Raw genomic sequence first — 18219 nt, forward strand, 5'->3', positions numbered from 1 at the left:
CCAAAGAAGTAAAGATGGCCAACATATACATATATATTCTTATCATTGTGGTGAAATAATTCAATATCTAAAATAAGTCAGGCAGATCCACACACAAGCTGAATGTGGTTTCCCTACTACATTTCTCAGTGAAAAAGCAAAGAGCCACATGTGATCAGCAGATTATACAAACATGAGACAAATCCAGAAACTGGAAGCTAGTACTTCCTATATACAAAAGGCATGTGAAATAGCAAAGTAAATTTTTTTTTTTTTTTTGAGAAGGGCAGGCCTGCCATTTCAACTTGCCAGGCACTGAAGATGTAACTGAGCAGCAGAAATCACAGTTACAATCCTGGCCTGGCAGACAGCACTGTGATGCTTACTAAGTGCTTGAAACGCAGGATGGATGGTAGCTGCAGGAAGCCAAGGTATTGTGTACCTCTCCTACCGTTAGAGATCTGCTGACATCAAAAATAGGAACTGGTGCAACCCCAATGTCTCATCCCCAAAGAGGCCTGTCATGGCAGTTTGCTGAAATGCTTTTTTGTCTCCGATATGCAGATGCTGTGATGAAAGGAAAATAATTTCTGAATAAAACTGGCTGACTTGCAACCACCACATGGTGTCTGCTAGGGACCAGTGTGCTCCACACAGTCCTGAAGATGGTGACATAAAGATTACTGGGTCTGGGCCGGGGATTTAGCCCAGTGGTTCCGTCGCCTGCCTCGCAAGCTCAAGGACCGGAGTTCGATCCCCGGTACCAAAAAAAAAAAAAAAAAAAAAAAAAAGATTACTGGGTCTTATATAAAATTAAATGAATATTGAGACAACAGGAAATCCTGAAGCCATTTAGCATAAGCAGGGATTCCTCACTTAAACTTCAGCACTGCCTCGGTCTCGAGATGCCTGAGGGGACCAGCGCCTCCCTCAGGACAGGCAGCTGCTTCAATGCCACACGCAGCTATTGGACCACTTTTGAAGCCAAACAAAGGCACCAAACCCACAGAACAGTTTGGAAAGGTGATGATTAAAAAGCAACTCCTGAAAGGCCGGAAATATTGCAGAAGCACTTAAAAGTGACCCATGGCAGGAAGTGGGAAACCCCAGGTTTTAGTATTTTGTCATCTTAGGCACACTGCTACTTGAAAAGATTTTTTTTCTTAAAGTGACTTTTGTATTACAAAACTGTTATCGCTTCTCGGCCTTTTGGCTAAGATCAAGTGTATTACAAAACTGTTGGTGTCAATATATGTACTCTAAGTGGAAATCCCAGTTCTACCCGAACTTCATTAAAATGAAAGTCTAGTGCTATGATGGCTGCAAGACACATTAGGTTTCATCTATCCTGCAAGGCAAATGTTCAAAGGATGTACTACTTATAGATAACAGTCATGCAGGGACAGACAGGAAGGGAAAAGCGGGGATTCTGAGTCACCCCACTCAAGGGGAGGAGCTTGCTATGGCCCTTGCTGCCTTTCCATTTGTGATATGTGGTCGGCTGCACACATGGACAGCACCGTGGGGATCTGAACCTCCCTGGTGGATCTCAGTCCAGCTCATTCAACTGAACTCTGGGGGAGACTCTGTAAAGACTCAGTGTAGCAACAAATGGCCATGTGCAGTCTACTCCGATCGGCAGTGGCACATTCAGCTAGGCAGGGCTCACATCAGCACTTGGAAGGCTGAGGCAGGAGTATCACAGCGACTTCGAGGCCAGCCTGGACTATATAGTGAGACCCCATCTCAAAAAACAAAAAAAGTAGCACCTCCAGATTTTAGCGAGGATCTCTCTGGGAGCCCCAAGATCTGAAGTACCCCATGGTTGCTCTGGGTGTGAGGAGATCCGGGCACCACCGCCACTCCCCCCAGATCAGTGGTGGTGAACCTATGGTATGCGTGCTGCAGTGGGCTGTTTATATATCATTGAAAGCTCTAGAAGGTTCGCCATCACTGCCCGAGATGATGCCCTGCAGCTGAAGCACCACAGGGCTGGGCACTCTGCAGGGCACAAGGGCACAGGTCACATTCACACCCACACATGGAGTCTACATTCTCAAGAAACTCACTGGGCTTTGTGGTAATAAGGTGCTTCATTTACAGGCATGGGCCCTGAGCCCTGGGATTAAGCGTCTTGGCCAAATCACCTGCTTGCCTAGATCTGGCAACGTAAGGATCCTGCCAAACACTCTAACTGCGTCATCAAAACACAAAAGTCTGGCATGTCACTTCTTCAAAGAGAAAAAATTAAACACACCTAATTTGGAAGTGTTTACATGTAAATAGGCCCTCAGACACTGCAAGTAAAGAGCATCTTGGCTAAGCAGACAATGAACGACCTCTGAGACTGAATCTGTGGTCACAGGATTCTGTCCCTGTCCATTTTATCAACAGCAGGTATAGGAAAGCAGAACAAAGAGGCACAAAATTTGCACGGGAAAGATGCAGGCTTTACAAGCTTAATTTGATAAAAGTCCATTTTTAACTTGGCAGAACTAAAGTAAATCTAATTGAACTTTGTATAATGATGGATTAAAAGAAGTTATAGATTTTTTAATTTGATCAAGTGTTTTTCACTTTGATGAATCAAAATGTAACACAATGTTTCATGATAAAGGCAAACAGAATCCTGGAATTAAGTGTTCCGGGGGCCAGAATGTGGCCCCGAAGCAGACGGACTGTCATGGTCACACACGGGGTTACTGCCTGTTGGTGGCTGGGCCTCACCCTTTATGGACTTCATCTCAAGAACAGAGTAGCAACAGATGGTTCCTGGGTCCTACATGGGTGCTTCTTGCATTTTACTGACTTACATTTTTCAGCAGTAAAAAAGTAAAGTGAATTTAAATGCTACCTAATACCTTTCTTTTATAAATTCTAAATGTTTGGATCTTTTGGTTCACAATGCTTTCTCATTTATAAAATTGAGAGGATGAAACTGATTTAACTTCATTTTCCAACCCCAAACTGAACGCAGTTCTGAAATCCCAATCACACTGACGAAATCAGCCCCACACTCTAGAAAATCAGAAGCTGCATCATGCCAAGTCCCACCGTTTCTTCCTGAGGAACACTTCCCTCTAGCTCCATGGTAAAGATTTACTTGATATTAACCAGAGTTAATTTTGAGAATGTTTTCTCCAATATTTTGGGGTACTGCACCTATGAATATACTCTAAGAAAAGCAAAATATTCATGGAAGCGTAGAACAATTTTACCTTTAAATAAAAATACTTTATTCATTCCTGACAGGTTATCAAAATGTACACTGTTAACCAAGTAAAAAGGTACTTTTGAATTAGTTGACTAGGGCATATTTCTGAGGATTATTTAACGTTCAAAGAGTAAAAACAATTTCCACTCTCCCTTTTCACACGTGCCTGACAAGCTTGTACTATACCTGCTTAAAATGGAACATATGAACAGGAACATGGGCCCCAAGTCATCACAGAATGCACATTTTCACTTAGAATTAAAATGAAGGAGGCTATTACATTTGGGTTACTTTCCTTTGCCAAAATCTTTCAGACACGTTTACTCCTCTCCATGTTTTGTTTAACTTTGTAAATGACATAAAGAATACAGCATATGACTTATATTACCTAAAGACACACACACACACACACACACACACACACACAGAATAAAGTGCAACACAGCAGAACATCTCTGCAACATTCACTTTCTCCAGCTCCTCCACATTAATGGAAAACACGCTGTTTTCGAGGGCATGACACACACTCCACTGGGCAGACTGTTTTCATGCTGACATTATCTTGAAATTCCTATTTGTTTTTGCTCCCACTGTGGCTTCTCTCACTCTCAGTGAAAGTTTTGAAGCTGTGATTCTTTTCACACCTGGAGAAAAATCAACTCCCAAGAGCTACACGCATGGTGCTTTAAGAGTGCTCCAATGTTGTTAGAGCGCTCTGTACTGTGAAAGGTTTCCGATGATACCTTGTCTGTTACAAGGAGGATTATGGTCACTGTAATAAAAGTAAGCATTTCACTAACTTGGCAGCAAATGCTTTAATGGCCTTTGACACCAGGCACCAAACATTTCTACAGGCAAATACCAAACTAGCCCTAAGATGGCAGAAGTTTTTGGTTGCGTGTTTTGACATTAAATTATTTAACTGAAAAATGCTTTTGTTCCTGAGATGAACACAAGAAAATTAAATGAGTTCCTGCTAACGTTGCCATGGGACACAAAGCGCCTGGCTTCCACCTTGGTTCCTTTCAGAGTTGCTGGGAACATCAGTCTTCTCCGTGGCGCCATTTCTGTGACTCGTCTTGCCGGACGTCGGGTCTGATTTGGTTTCTCATGCCACCCAGCACATTTGACGTGGCTTCTGTGGCAACTATCAGAGGTTTCACCACCGCTGGGGGGATCTGGCGCAGGACCTCGCCCACGGCCCCTGTGACCCCTCTGCTTTCGTGTTCTCGAGCCGCCGTCTCATAAATGGTCTGCGCTGTGTCTGCGATGCCCTGTGGGAGGTGGGAAAAGGGCATGAATCACTGGCCAGAAAACTACATCATGCTTAATTTGAAACAGGAAAAGGTCCAAAGGGGTAGGGGTGGTGGGAGGGAAAGGGGAAAGGAAAGAAGGGAAAGGAAAAATTATGAGAAAAGAAAAAAATTGGAAACGAAATCTATGTAAATAGGGAAGGGCGGAGGGGGTGAAGGGCGCACAGGTAATGGGGGAAAAATAAGAACTAAGATACGTCATGTACAGGTACAAGCACCCAATGATAAATGTAAATGAATTGTATACCTAAAATGTACCAAAGAATTAAAAAAAACTAAATTATGCTCTGCTGTACACTTTTAGTACACTTAACACGATGTTTGTAACTACACCAAAAGACCAACCAATCAAACAAACAAAAGACCCTGCTTTTGAGATTACCCAGGGTAATTATTTTTATGACAAAATTCTAATTATAAGGGAAAGAGGCAATTATTATGATTTAGTTTTTTTGTTTTGACACTAATGAGTGGGAAATGTAGCTAAGCCACAATTTCCCACAGGGAGGCTTACGGAACTATGTAATGATCTAGCAGTAGCTTTTCCAGCACAATTAATCACTCTGGTTAAATCGACCAAGCCAGCAGAGCTTGAGTACGCACATCACCAATGGACTGTGCTGCTAGCTCTTCTGAGGCAGCGCAAGAAAATTTAACTAAGCACCAGAAAAGTATTTAATTTGTTTTAAATTACTGGCTATGCATTAGAAAAGATATCTGTGAAACATTTAATTAACATAAAAGCCCAAACAGAACACTTGATTGGGTTAAACAGAAAATTTGGAGATGTAAAGTGAGAAGCTGTTGCTTAATTATTAGAAACAAAGCTTCTGAAGCATTTCCATTTTCTTCTAACCATTTAACACTGAAATAACCATGGCTGGGAGAAAGATCTTTTGCAAATGGGAAGGGAAACAAGAGCTGCAGAGAGGAAGAGAGAGGGAGGGGAAGGGGACATAAAGAATTAAGATGTGTTATGCCCATGTACCAACTCCACACAAGGAATGCAATCATTAGGTACCGCAAACGTGTACTGATAAAAATAAAATAATCACGACTGCCAAGCCAGAGGCTGAATGTATAAATGTGCATAGCAGCTGAAGGATAAAACTTCATATGAATTGAATCTCTGCCATTTCTCTAACTCAGAAATCCCTAGGGGGCTTGAGGCACTGTTCCATTGTGACAGCTTCAGTAACAGGTACAGCTTAAAGTAACTTTGGGTTCTCCAGGGAAATCAAAGACCTTGTCCTAACCCAGAATCTAGCCATCACATTGGCGAGGTAACAAAAGTATTGTTTCTATCCAGTGCACCAAGAAAAAACATCTAACATGAGGGGCAAACACACACATGCACATGCACACCCAGAGCCCAGAAAAAAATAAAACAAATTTAAGTGCTACTTTAAAACGATCTAGAATATAATAGCCAGCAGGAGAAACTATGAGTACAAAGAAAACTCTTACCATTTAAACATAGCCATACATCACCTCCCATCCCTCTCCGCCCGCCCCTATCCTACCAAGGATAAATATGTTAGTTTATTACAGTGTAATGATTAACACCACCAAGACTGGAGACATGGAAGTAGATTTAAATTCCAGTATCTTCACTTAGCTAACTGCCTACTTCCTATGGTGTTTGTCAGAATTAAATGGCACAATTCATCTTCCACTGGGAAGACACTGTATGCCCAGTGAAGAATCCCTAGGTGACTACTACCATGCTCACCAAGACCTGCCTACCACTAAACAGAATTACACAAACAGCACATTTTCTGTCCAAGGCCAGAGATTTGTGGGCAACAAAGTTTTTCACATTTATTTTTCTTTTTCTAACTGTTTATAACTGTAAAAGCCATCACTAGTCCAAAGGCTTATTGTGACAGTCAATCTTCATTGTCAGCTTGACTGACTTGAGAGACTAGTAAGGGGATTAGTAAAGCAACTAAGAGTGTTCCTGGGTGGGCCGAGGAGCCATGACCTTGGGTACTATCTGCGGTTTCTCATCCCTTCCTCTCTGGCACTCCTGCCCGTTCTCTGCTTCCATGCTCTCATGAAATGAGCAGCTTTGCTTCACACCTTCCACCACGATGTCCCTGCTTGGGGCCAACTAGCCATGGACCAAATCCCCTGAAACTGTAAGCAAATAAACCTCTCCTCCTTTAAGCGGCGGGTATCAGGTATTTTGTGCTAGGTACAGGAAAGCTGACCAATACACTCATCCAAAAACAGACATGGGTCAGATGTGGCCTGCAGGCTAGTCTGCCAACCCCTGATCTAAAGAATGAGCTCTCTGTGAAACATCTGTGACTCTTCTCTTCACCTGTTACATATTAACAACCAAATCCTCAGTTAGGAATAACCTCTCAGTATAGAATTCAAATTTAGTCTACTCCAGCTTATCCTGTCCTCACCCTCCCCTCCTGCACACTTCTGGCTGAGTTTTAGAGAAGAATAAACTTTGGACCCAGCTCTCTGGGCCCCAGCCCTGGCCCTACCACCTCCTGGCTGCAGCCCACTAGAGAGTCGCTGTCCTGGGGAGCTGCCTCCTCATCTGCAGGCTGGGCACATCACCAGTCTTTAAGGCCTCTGTACATTTGGTACAAAGCAAGCATATCAATATCCATGTTAAATGAATAGTTAATTACTTAGGCAAGCACCTTGCAAATGCTCCACGTCGAAGTGTTACACCATTGTGCTGCCAGCTGCACTGCTATGCCTTGAGCTCCAGTGTTCACTTTCCAAATCTAATTTGTGACATGTCTGTTGATAAGCGGCCCAAGCCTGAGAAGCAGGTCTGTCTAGTAACTCTTTAGTCTCCCCACTAAATCTCTTTTTTAAAAAACATTGGACTTTGGTCTTCCCTTTAAATACCCATTCATACATTTCTTGGCCCCACACCTCAGTGGTCTTCTCATAGATGTAGGGGCCACAGAGGGTACTTTTGTCAGCTAAAGGACTGGCTTACACCCTTCTGACTGTCATCTCAATAGGCTGAGAAAATAGCTTTAACGAAATCCTAAAACACGAGTCATAAACACAATGACTGCCAGCTTCCTTATGTCATATTAGAATGGTGAGATAGATGAAGCCAGGGGATACTCCTGCCAACACTCAGAAAGAACCAGGGTTCACTGGCACAACTGTCAAAGAGAAAGTTAGCAATGCTGAATCAATGTCAAGATTCCCAGTTACACCTCACCAATTCTACCCTATAGAACTACACGTGTAGATGAATAACCCCCATAGCATTTCAGGGAAAAAATGGAAACTCAACATCCACCAATAGCAAAATATGGAAATTATGGTGTATTCCTACAACGAAATACTATGAAGACTGCTTAAATTAGACTGCATGTACATGGATATATCTTCAAAGAAATAACCTGTGGAATGATACTATCTATGTAAACTTAAAATATAAACACTGGTATGTTTTGTTTATGATTACATACATAAGTAACAAAACTATAACAACATGTGCCACCTTGAGGATAGTAAACGCATGGGAATGGGGTCAGGGTGGGTGATTGCCCTGCAAAGTTTCTTAAATGAATCTGAGGTAAACAGAGCAAGGAATAGCACATTGAAGGCAGACACAGGCAGACGGGTGTGTATTTCCACCACTGCTGCACACTTCTAAGGTGGAGAGGATTGGTCTGTCTGCCCCTCAGTGCTCTGTCTGGGAGCCTCTTCGTCACAACAGGGCCTCTTCTCTCACTTCACACATACATGTCACACACTATCGGTGGCAGCTCCCAACCCACTCCTAGGGGCTTCTTTGAAACACATCGAGCCCGCCCACTGTCCTTGCTAGCAGGGCGGGGAAGCACAGAGGATCTGGGACTTGTCACTGGGTGTTCACCTACCTCCTTCACCACGCTGTAGGCCTTGGCCATGCCTTCCCTCAGGTCCACCGGCTGGTGGGCTAAACGGTGATGAGAAAACCTTTTGGCCTTCTTGGGCTCGATAGCCAGGGTTCCAGGAGACACCATGTCATAAGCAGTCTCTGCTGCTGCCTGGGAGGGTTTGTCAGAGGAAGACAGGAATTAGAAGACAGCCTGGAGAGCTATGTACCAGCACGTTAACAGTGTACCGCCTACGGGGAGTGAGGAAGCATGCAGGCCCTATACGGTTGCTTCCACAGTTTAGAAGAGTTTGTGACTTCTGTAACAAGACCATGGAAGCGAAAATGAAAACTCTTACGGGGTTGAGCTGCCTTATTCAGTCCCTTCCTCTCTCCACTGACAATGCTTGGCGTTTCCATGTTAATCTATGCAGCTTAATATATAATAGAACAAACCTAATACTTCCATTGTTTAATTGGGTAAGCTTTCTTGAATTTAGCTATGATCTTTTCATACAGACTGGTGAAATAAATCCCCTGCTAATTTAATGGTTATTACTTACCTGAAATAGAAAAATTTGATGCTCTAATTTCATTGCTTTATGCCACTAATTACTTAGTATTGGACATGTAAGCAACAAAATATCTACTCTCAACACTTTGCATATTTTCAGGGTTGTTTTAAAAACAAAAGAGCCTAAGGCCAGGGATTTAGCTCAGTGGTTCCTCCGCCTGCCCTGTAAGCTCAAGGACCTGAGTTCGATTACCAGTACCAAAAGAAAAGCGCCCAAATATCTAGGGAAAGATACCTGTATGGTCTGAACCATTCTGTTGGTGAGCTCTAGAGCGGCCATTGCTGTGGAGGTGCCAAAGGAAGCAGCACCTCTCTGGAACCCTCTGACGATGCGGCCGTCCTTCCGGTACTGCTCTATTGGCAGCCAGACCAAGTCCTTCAAGCCTTGAACTACAACAGTCAACACAAAGAAAGCAACCTCACTCCAGAGGTTCAAAACTCTGGAGTTCTTAACTCCAAAATGGAGGCAAAGCTGTATGTGAGTCAGTAGACATGCAGGTTTCTAGAAAAATGTTCCTCACAAAGACTCTCAAGGGCATTCATAAGTGTAAAAGGGTGAAAAGGAGAAAGCTCACCTAATTGTACTAGTGAATGAATAGGTCCAACACCTCCCAGGATTCCTGGGAGCTGGTTCTTCTTAATGTCAGCGAGCCACTCAGTGATTGCATATGAAAATAACTTGTCAACACCTAGCAAACTAGAGCAAATGACTATCAGTAAACAGAAATAAGAAATACATTTATACACTCATGTAAGTTTTTTTCTTACTTAAAAGAAAATTTATAAATTTCAAGGACAAAATATTATTGATGCTCCAACTCAACCATAAAAAATGAGAAATTAGAGATATTTATTGCTAAATGGATGCACATTGAGGTGATACTCTTAAGTGAAATAAATAGGACACACATGTGTAAATACCAAATAGTTTCTCTAGTGTGAGAAACTGAAAGTGTAAATAAGGACTCAAAGGTCTAATAGATAATGTGAAATAGGAAGAAAAGGGGCAAAGGGGAAGGGGACGTGGGAGGGGTAGGGGAAAGGAAAGAAGGGAATGGAATTAATATGAAAAATGGAAGCAAAGTCTTTGTAAACAGGGAGGGATGGAGGGGTTGAAGGGTGTGCAGGGGAAGGGGGAAAAAATAAGAACCAAGAGAGATTATGTAAAGGTGCAAATTTCCAATTAAAAAACAAATATTATAGATGTTCCAAAAAAAGCTTAACATTTTTTAAGTCAAAAAGAAATATAAAGCAGCCAATTAAGCCCAATATGAATCTTCCTCTCTCTATACAGATAGATATAAACAAATACGTAAAGCTAATTTCCTCAAGGCTTAGATAGTATATGTGTGTCATTCCCACTGTTCTTATTTCTTGAGCAATAAAGTTTCTGGCACAGGACTAACCCAAAGTCTACAAGTTGCCATTAGTTGCTACTAAGAGCCAGGACCTTGAGAACTTCCAGTTTTCTCACTGAAAAAGATAATTGACAATTTTAGGAAATTAAGAAGATCCTAAACTGTTGCTATTTTTGAAAGATACTACTTCTCCCTCCAAATAAAAATTAGCCCCTAATCAACAGGGGTCCTCTGAAAAGGAGCTCTCTGCAGGTAACACTATAAAATAATTCAGATGACACACGCCAACTCAGGCTCCACTTTTAGCTTAGCCTTAGTAACCTCACTTTAGAGTCTCATATAATAAATCAACTTACCCATGCCGATAGAAGAGCCGCTTCAGCTTTAGCTCAGAACAGTTTAACTGGGCCAGGCCAATCAAAATCCCAGCTAATGTACCCTTTAAAATAAAAAAGTCCAGATTAATCTGTAAGTTAAGAAGAGACCCAACATTTAACATGGAGGCTATTTGAAAAAAAATCAAAGCAATATTCATTAACAAATCTAAAATACTGCAGATGTTTACAGAAAAAATATGTATTTTATAATATTTACAACTCAATATATACTCATGATACTTAAGCAAATGATATTTAATCTATAAAAACAGAATTAAATTTAAAAACCTTACACTTCATTTTTATATAGTGGTACCTCAGTTCATGAACTTAATTCTTTCCCCAATTCTATTCGAAAACTGAATTGGACAAGAACCGAATCAAATTTCTCCATAAGGTCAACATTGAACCTAACCATTGAATTTTAATTCGGTTCTCGTCCAATTCAGTTTGGGTTTCAGTTTGGGGTCAGAACAGTGAAGAGAATTAAGTAAGTTCTTGAACCAAGTCGTGTGTGTGTGCGTGTGTGTGTATGTATGTGTGTGTGTGTGTGTATATGAGAGAGAGAGAGAGAGAGCACAAAAAAATGTATATACACTTCAATGTATACATACTTCAGTTTTTCTTTTCCTGAAAAGGGTATACATATTTTGGTGGACCCTGTCACACACACACACTACAATAAAGCAAAGTTAAAAATAGTTTGAGTCCATTAGGGAAAAAATGAGATAATATCTGTGCAAAGTTTCCAAACCTGATCCATTGATACGTGTTTGCCATGATAATCAAGTCGAATAGGAACTTCTGATGTGAATCTGAATTCTCTGGAGATAAACAAAGGATGAGTTATTTATAATCAAAATTACTGATCGTTGAAATTAAATATAAATTAATTTGTTAAACTGGAGAATAAAAAGAAAACCACAAAATAAATCGTGAATATCTTATGGCTCAAATAAAAGAGAGTATCTTTTAGCTCTATCTTTTCTTCAGGTAAGATAACGACTAAACAAATGTTAGTTATCTGATACATTTTATTTAAATTTTTCACAAAATTTTTCTTATTAAATAATGTTTATTCTTAGAAAAATTTATTGTGGCAGGTATCCTCAATTTATACAGAATACAGATTAATGAAAGTGGCCTTCAAGATTAAACCAGTCAATATAGTCATTTCCAAGAAGTCAGAAAGAGAGGTAGTCAGGGATTCTTCTGGCTCCACAGCAGCAGCGTCGAGAGTCACACGCTGTCCTCCCTCACCTCCACTTGGTCATCTGGGTAATCCAGCCTCCATCCCCCTTCCCACTCTTCTCTTCTCCATGGCACACATTATAGCATAAACTACTTCAATTGCAAGCTCAATTAAACAGAGATTTTTCACACGCCTAGACCCAAGCCTGGTATACACACAGTCGTGCCCCGTGGATTCTTGCAGAACGAACGAGAGTGCACCAGGAAGGAGAAAGCCTATGGTACCATCGCTGGCCAAAGCACTGACTCACGTGCATTCATAATGAAGAAGACCCAGGTTCTAGTCCTGACTCAACGACTAACTGGGTCTTGAGCACATCAACTTGCCTCTGCGCATTAACTTCCTCATCCACAGCGTAACTAGACTATCTCCTTACTACCTCCAGGGTTCTGGACCCTCTTGGAGAATACAAACGATATCTATAAGCTATAGCTTAATATAAGAAGATAGAACTGCATAAGCCCTTCTTACATATGTTTTTCTTAAAAAAAGTGTCAATGGGCCAGAGATTTAGCTCAGTGCTTCCGCAACCTGCCTTGCAAGCCCAAGTTCCTGAGTTCAATCCCCGGCACCAAAAAAAAAAAAAAAAAAGTGTCAAACCAGGCACAGTGGCATGTGCCTGTAATCCCAGCTACTTGGGAGACACAGGCAGGATGCTCGAGAGTTCAGGGCCAGCCTAGGCAACACGGCAAGATCCTATTTTGTCAATTTTTTTTGTTTGTAGGCTTATGCTTAGATAAACTGAATTGGCAACTTGTATGCAATTAATACAAAATAACATTCAAATTATTGGGAATGTAAAAAAGAATTAAGATGTGTTATGTGCATGCACCAATTCCGCAGGATAAATGCGATCATTATATACTAGACAGGTACTAATACAAAGAAAAGTTAACACGTCCCCCCGGCTTGAACCGCCAGTGGCACATGCATGGCTGTCCCATCCAGCAGCTTGTACCACCCAGGGGGTCTGTCCCATACCACCCAATGGGACACTCATGAACATACACAGCCAGTTTAGAGCTGCCTGGGAGGGAGTCATATGAAATTATAGCCATTTTGTGAATGTGTTTTTAAAAAACTCCACATTTTTCATAGAAAATATTAAAAAATTAAGTAATCTTTGTGGAAAAATAAGATGCTATTCTTTTAGGGTGAAAAGGTTTAGAACACTAAAAATCATCTATCCTGGGATCTTGCCCATTCTTATAGTCTGTCATCTTTCTTTCTCTATTGTCACCACTATACAAGATATTTAAAACATGACAATACCTTCAAACAGTTACACTACCACTTCCCACCACACCCTGAGATCTAACCTCAGAACCTGGAGGGAAAGACAGAGAAACTGGGGGGCTCTGGATGTCAACAGGGAAGGGGTAGAGAAAACCACAGGAGAGAGCTAATTGTCCTGCACAACAAAGGAAATTTTATTCTTTATCCCCTCTCTTTCCACTAATGCCAAGACCCCATCCCTACCATCCAGGGTTGGGAAAGGAAGAAGATGGGCAGAATGAGCAGTTCTGGAAAGTGGGAAAGCTCCTATACAGCCAGTGGGGCAGCATCACAGCAGACAGCAGCAGCGAGGACACTCCGGCTTCCCAACAGTGCTCACAGGACCAAGGAGGAAAGGGTCAGGAAAGACATGACAGGGCCAGGGAAGGACAGACACAGAAAACTGGAAGGAAAATTCCAATTAGGAAAAAGGCAGAATGCCAAAGTTGAGGTATGCAAAAAGGCAAAGGATGACATCACATCTGGGAAGGTACAAACACCATCATGGAGACATAGGAAGAGTGGGACAGAGAAAGGGAAGAAAGAAAGATGCTAGGAAGAAAAAACTTCTGCCATGGGTTCAACAGACAGATGAATCCTGAACTAGGCAAATTATGTGGCAAAGGAAAAGGCTGACGTAACCTCACAATTACCCGTACACTTATGCATTATGCAATGATCCTCAGAACTCCAAATAACTTCATTTGTTATCAAAATTAAATTGTTTACCTAAAAAACACAGGCTGGTCACTAAACAATGCTTCTTCAGCTGAGGACTCCTTTTCTTCCACTCCATTAGCCACCTCCACTGAATTGGCACTATCATTTGAGGAAGGTTGTTTTGGCCCAGGGAAAGAAAGAACTAGATTTGGCTCCTTTGAGGTGCTCAAATGCCTTGGCAAACTGCAGGTGACATCGGCTCCAGGGGACTTTTTAACTGAAATGGAATGTGCACATCTGAAAAACCAGGCATGCTTCTTTAGAGCAGCCATTTTAATCAATCAATTTAACTTGTTTTGCTACATCTCAATTAAAAATAATTCTTGTCACAGAGAAATTTGTTTCTACCTTTTGAATTATTACTTTTACATAAAATTATATTTGTAATTACCAAACACAAGACACACACACACACACACATACACATGGGAATAAAGACATAAACATATTCTCAAAAAGAACTCGTGGCAATCACAGTCAGTGTAAGTACAGACGGTCCCGGCTTGGTGACGGTTTGACCTAAAGATGGTGTGACACCAACTCCACAACCATGTCGAAAGGCCACGAGCAGTCAGCCCATAGAAACCACACTTCGAATGCTGGCTCTGATCGTTTCCCAGGCTATTGCTGTGCGGCCAGGCTGGCTTCCAGGCTGGGCAGATGTAGCAGCCGCAGCTCCACCAGCCCTGAGCTCACCAGGGGTCAATGACCAAAACTCCACATGGCCAAGAGGCCGAGCTGCAATGCCCTCAGTCAGATGGGGGGATGCATTTTGACTGACAGTATTTCCAGTTAAAATGAGCCTCTCAGAACATAAGCCCCGCTTAAGTGAAGGGTGTCTGGATTTTTTACGGAATTTTCAAACTGCATGTGTGAAATACCTTCTGGATCTGGAGTCAGGAGCAGCTCTACTTCTGCAGAAAGACTCGTGAAGAAATCCTTCAGGAAAAATAAGGCATCCTAGAATTAAGAGATACCATTTTAACTAAAAGGGGGAAAAAGGACATCAACTGTATTTCTGAAACTATGAAACAAATATCCTACACTCTCACATTTTCCTCATTATTCAAATATAGCTATAATTTATTAAATTGATACTCTACATCAGACAGTATTCCTATTCTCCTTCCATTTCTGTCTCTATCTCTCTCTCATACACACACCCTATTAATTCTCACAACTCAGTGAGAAAATTAACTTATAAAGGCAAACACAGAGAAATTAAAAATCACAAATCTCAGAATGATTTCCAAATCAAAGTACCATTTAATTTTCTTAGAGCATTAGCATTCTTCTTTGGTGTTAGTTCTCACTCTTAATTGGCAGTGGGCATGTTACTGACAGCAACAGCAGCTCACATGTACTGGATACTTAACATGTGCCATAAAAGTTCTTAATGACTTTATTTCTGCTTTATCAAAATGGTTTTTTTTTTTGGTACCGGGGATCGAACTCAGGTCCTTGTGCTTGCAAAGCAGGTGGCAGAACCACTGAGCTAAATCCCTGGCCCGTCAAAATGTTATTATTGCTTTAATGCATTTTCTTCATTGGACATGATACTCAAAATAAGAAAAACAAAATGTTGCACTCAGGTATTCTCTATTGAAATTATGTAATTACAAACAAAAACATTTGGCTCTCTTGATAATGTACTTACATTTACCCATTATTGGCAGCTTTATTTTGCCTTCCTCACTCAAACTGACAAATATATGTTGGAGGATATATAAATTAGATGGTGGATTTAAAAGTAATGGCTGAGCCTATTTTCCTTATTTTCTCTTCCATTTAAAAAATCCTAGATTAATATAAAACATTAATAATGTACCAAAATATAATGTGAAGGTAAACTATAGGTTCACAATATTTGGTAGCACACCAAAAAAGTCTGTCAATTTCCAAGGATCTGATCACCTGAAATCCCATTTATTATAAATACAAATGATGGAGGTAAAAAGAAAATTCTAGGTAACAAGGCATATGGGGGATGTAACATTATTAGAAATATTCTGGGGCTGGGGATTTAGCTCAGTGGTTCCACCGCCTGCCTCGCAGTTCCCGAGTTCGATCCCTGGTACCAAAAAAAAAAAGAAACGTTCTGGTTCAAAGCAGGTAGTGGGTTTGTGGATCGTTATGCTTTATACATGTACACTCCTGTGCATATTTATACATTATTTACATTACATGCATTTATTATATATACATTAAGATCAAGCATTACATTTTAACAAATAGTGTATGTAATGTTACTCTTTGGCCACTAGATGGTGATATTTTAATGCAATAAATGTTTTAACTCCAAGAATGTCTTCCAGAAACAGAAAATTTGTAACCAGTTTGTTCTTTAAGAAAAAAAGGAAGACTAAAGAGACAGTGCACAAAATGACAAAGGAATACAATCACTAGCTTTTTAAATAGTCTCACATTTTTCTTATTTTGGTATTTATGCTCAACACTTAGTAAGACAACCCAATTTTAAAACTAGCAAGAAACAGATCCTTCACAAAAGCAGCTAGACAGATGGCTGATAGACACATGAAAAGATGCTCGGCATCACCAGTCAGAAGGGAAATCCAAATGGAGACCACGGAGAGCACTAAGGAAACAGCTAAGGTTGAAAAGAGCCCTCCAAGCCCGGTGAGGGCGAGGGCGAGGGCGAGGGCGAGGACGAGGACGAGGACGCAAAGCAATGCCAACCCGCATGGGTTGCTGGTGGGAATTCACACCTGAGGCTCAGCAGCAGGAACCGCACGGCTGCTTCTTGTGGTTAAGCAGACCCCAGCCCGGCCCTCAGTCTGAGCGCAGCCCTTGGTGCATCAAGTCTTTACTTTCCAGCTTCCTCACACTGCTCACGACCTGGCTCGAGTGTCACTGCCTCCACACTGCCTTCCTGACCATCCCTCACGCCCCAAACCCCTCTTCAGGCCGGCGTATCCCCCTACACCTCCCACAGAATATTAAAAATGCCTGCTTTAGGTCCATCTTCCCCACTACACAGATCTCAGAGGACAGAAACGTCTTACGCATCTTGGTATCCCTAGCATCCTAGTTCAGAACCTGGGATAATGCAGGCATTCAGGAAGCGGTTTGAATTCATTAACACGTCTTCCCTAAACAGACTGCCAAGCAGTATAATACCTTCATGAACAACAGACTGGGAAAGTCAGGAAAGCCGGCTCCCTTCACACTGGAATCTCCAGCCGTCTAGTCACAGGACCTCCACCATCCACTTACTCTCCAGCTGGGTCTCACTCTGTCTGTGGTATTCCCTGCCTATGCTGAGGAGATAACGCACTTACAGCAGTGCGGCTTTCCAAAAAGCATGAGAGGGCCAGGAACTACGGCGCACACCTATAATGCCAACTACTCAGGAGGCTGAGGCAGGAGGATAGAAAGTTCAAGGCCAGCTTAGGCAACCTAGCAAAATAATCTCAAATTAAAAAATAAAGAAAGGACAGCAGGGGATTTAGCTCAGTGGTGCTGCCACCTACCTCACAAGCACAAAGTCCTGAGTTCCATGAAAGAAAAGAAAAGAAGAGAGAGAGAGAGAGAGGAAGGAAGGAAGGAAGGAAGGAAGGAGGGAGGGAGGGAGCTGAAGTTAATAGATCAGGGGTAGAGTGACTGACTCGCATGTTCAAGGCCCTTGGTTCAATACTCAATTGATCCATCAATCAATAAACAATGTGTTTTCATACTTAATGATTCAATTAAGATCAGTAAGAACAGGATATGCTTGCTAAGAAAAGTATTACTAAAAGCAATATCACTCATCAATTGATTTGTTCTCACAAGATAAAAACAAAGAGAAATACTTAGTTTCTATTGAGCAATGGTTTGCTATCTCAAAACATGGTATGTTAATCTTAGAAGATATAAACTAGAAAAGATTTTTTAGTTTAGCAAGATATTTACATATCTGTAGCATGACTATGTTTTGCTAGGTTTTGTGTCACAGGGAATTATTTCTATTCTTCCACAATGTAACCATAAATTTTATTTTCCTATCTATACTAAGATTAATATTTCCCCATTTTAAAGTCATTAAGCTTTATAGTTCTAAAGAAAAATTATGCTCAGTATTAAAAAAAACTATTAAAGAATATTGAACTTGCTAAGTTTGGTAAAGTCATGCAATAAAGATGAATCTTACTCAAAGTCTTGCTCATGCCAGTGATTTCCATAGAAGGATTTTCCTATAAATATTTCATTATTTCTATCATGCTGATATATGGAAAAGCTAAATTAAAATGTGGATATATAAATATATTCTTGTGAGAAAACATAAATCTAAAGCCTGACAGCTGAGA

At 41.2% G+C, this 18219-nt stretch overlaps 1 protein-coding gene across 2 annotated transcripts in view; it reads right to left on the reverse strand.

Moving 5' to 3' along the window:
• Positions 1-3954: 3954 nt before the first annotated feature.
• Positions 3955-18219, reverse strand: part of Atg2b (autophagy related 2B) — an 81779-nt gene continuing 67514 nt past the window's right edge. For both annotated transcript variants that reach the window (XM_004836995.4, XM_004836993.4), the window contains 8 exons: positions 14794-14872; positions 13922-14129; positions 11420-11489; positions 10645-10727; positions 9506-9627; positions 9166-9320; positions 8379-8528; positions 3955-4467 (listed from right to left, as the gene is read on the reverse strand). In XM_004836995.4, coding sequence (XP_004837052.2) covers positions 4237-4467; positions 8379-8528; positions 9166-9320; positions 9506-9627; positions 10645-10727; positions 11420-11489; positions 13922-14129; positions 14794-14872 — 1098 coding nt within the window. In that variant the 3' untranslated portion in view covers positions 3955-4236. The remainder of the gene's footprint in view (positions 4468-8378; positions 8529-9165; positions 9321-9505; positions 9628-10644; positions 10728-11419; positions 11490-13921; positions 14130-14793; positions 14873-18219) is intronic.

Source organism: Heterocephalus glaber, unplaced genomic scaffold, assembly GCF_053883595.1.
Source record: "Heterocephalus glaber isolate CG9 unplaced genomic scaffold, H.glaber_assembly_v1.0 deba00001608, whole genome shotgun sequence".
Taxonomy (NCBI): domain Eukaryota; kingdom Metazoa; phylum Chordata; class Mammalia; order Rodentia; family Bathyergidae; genus Heterocephalus; species Heterocephalus glaber.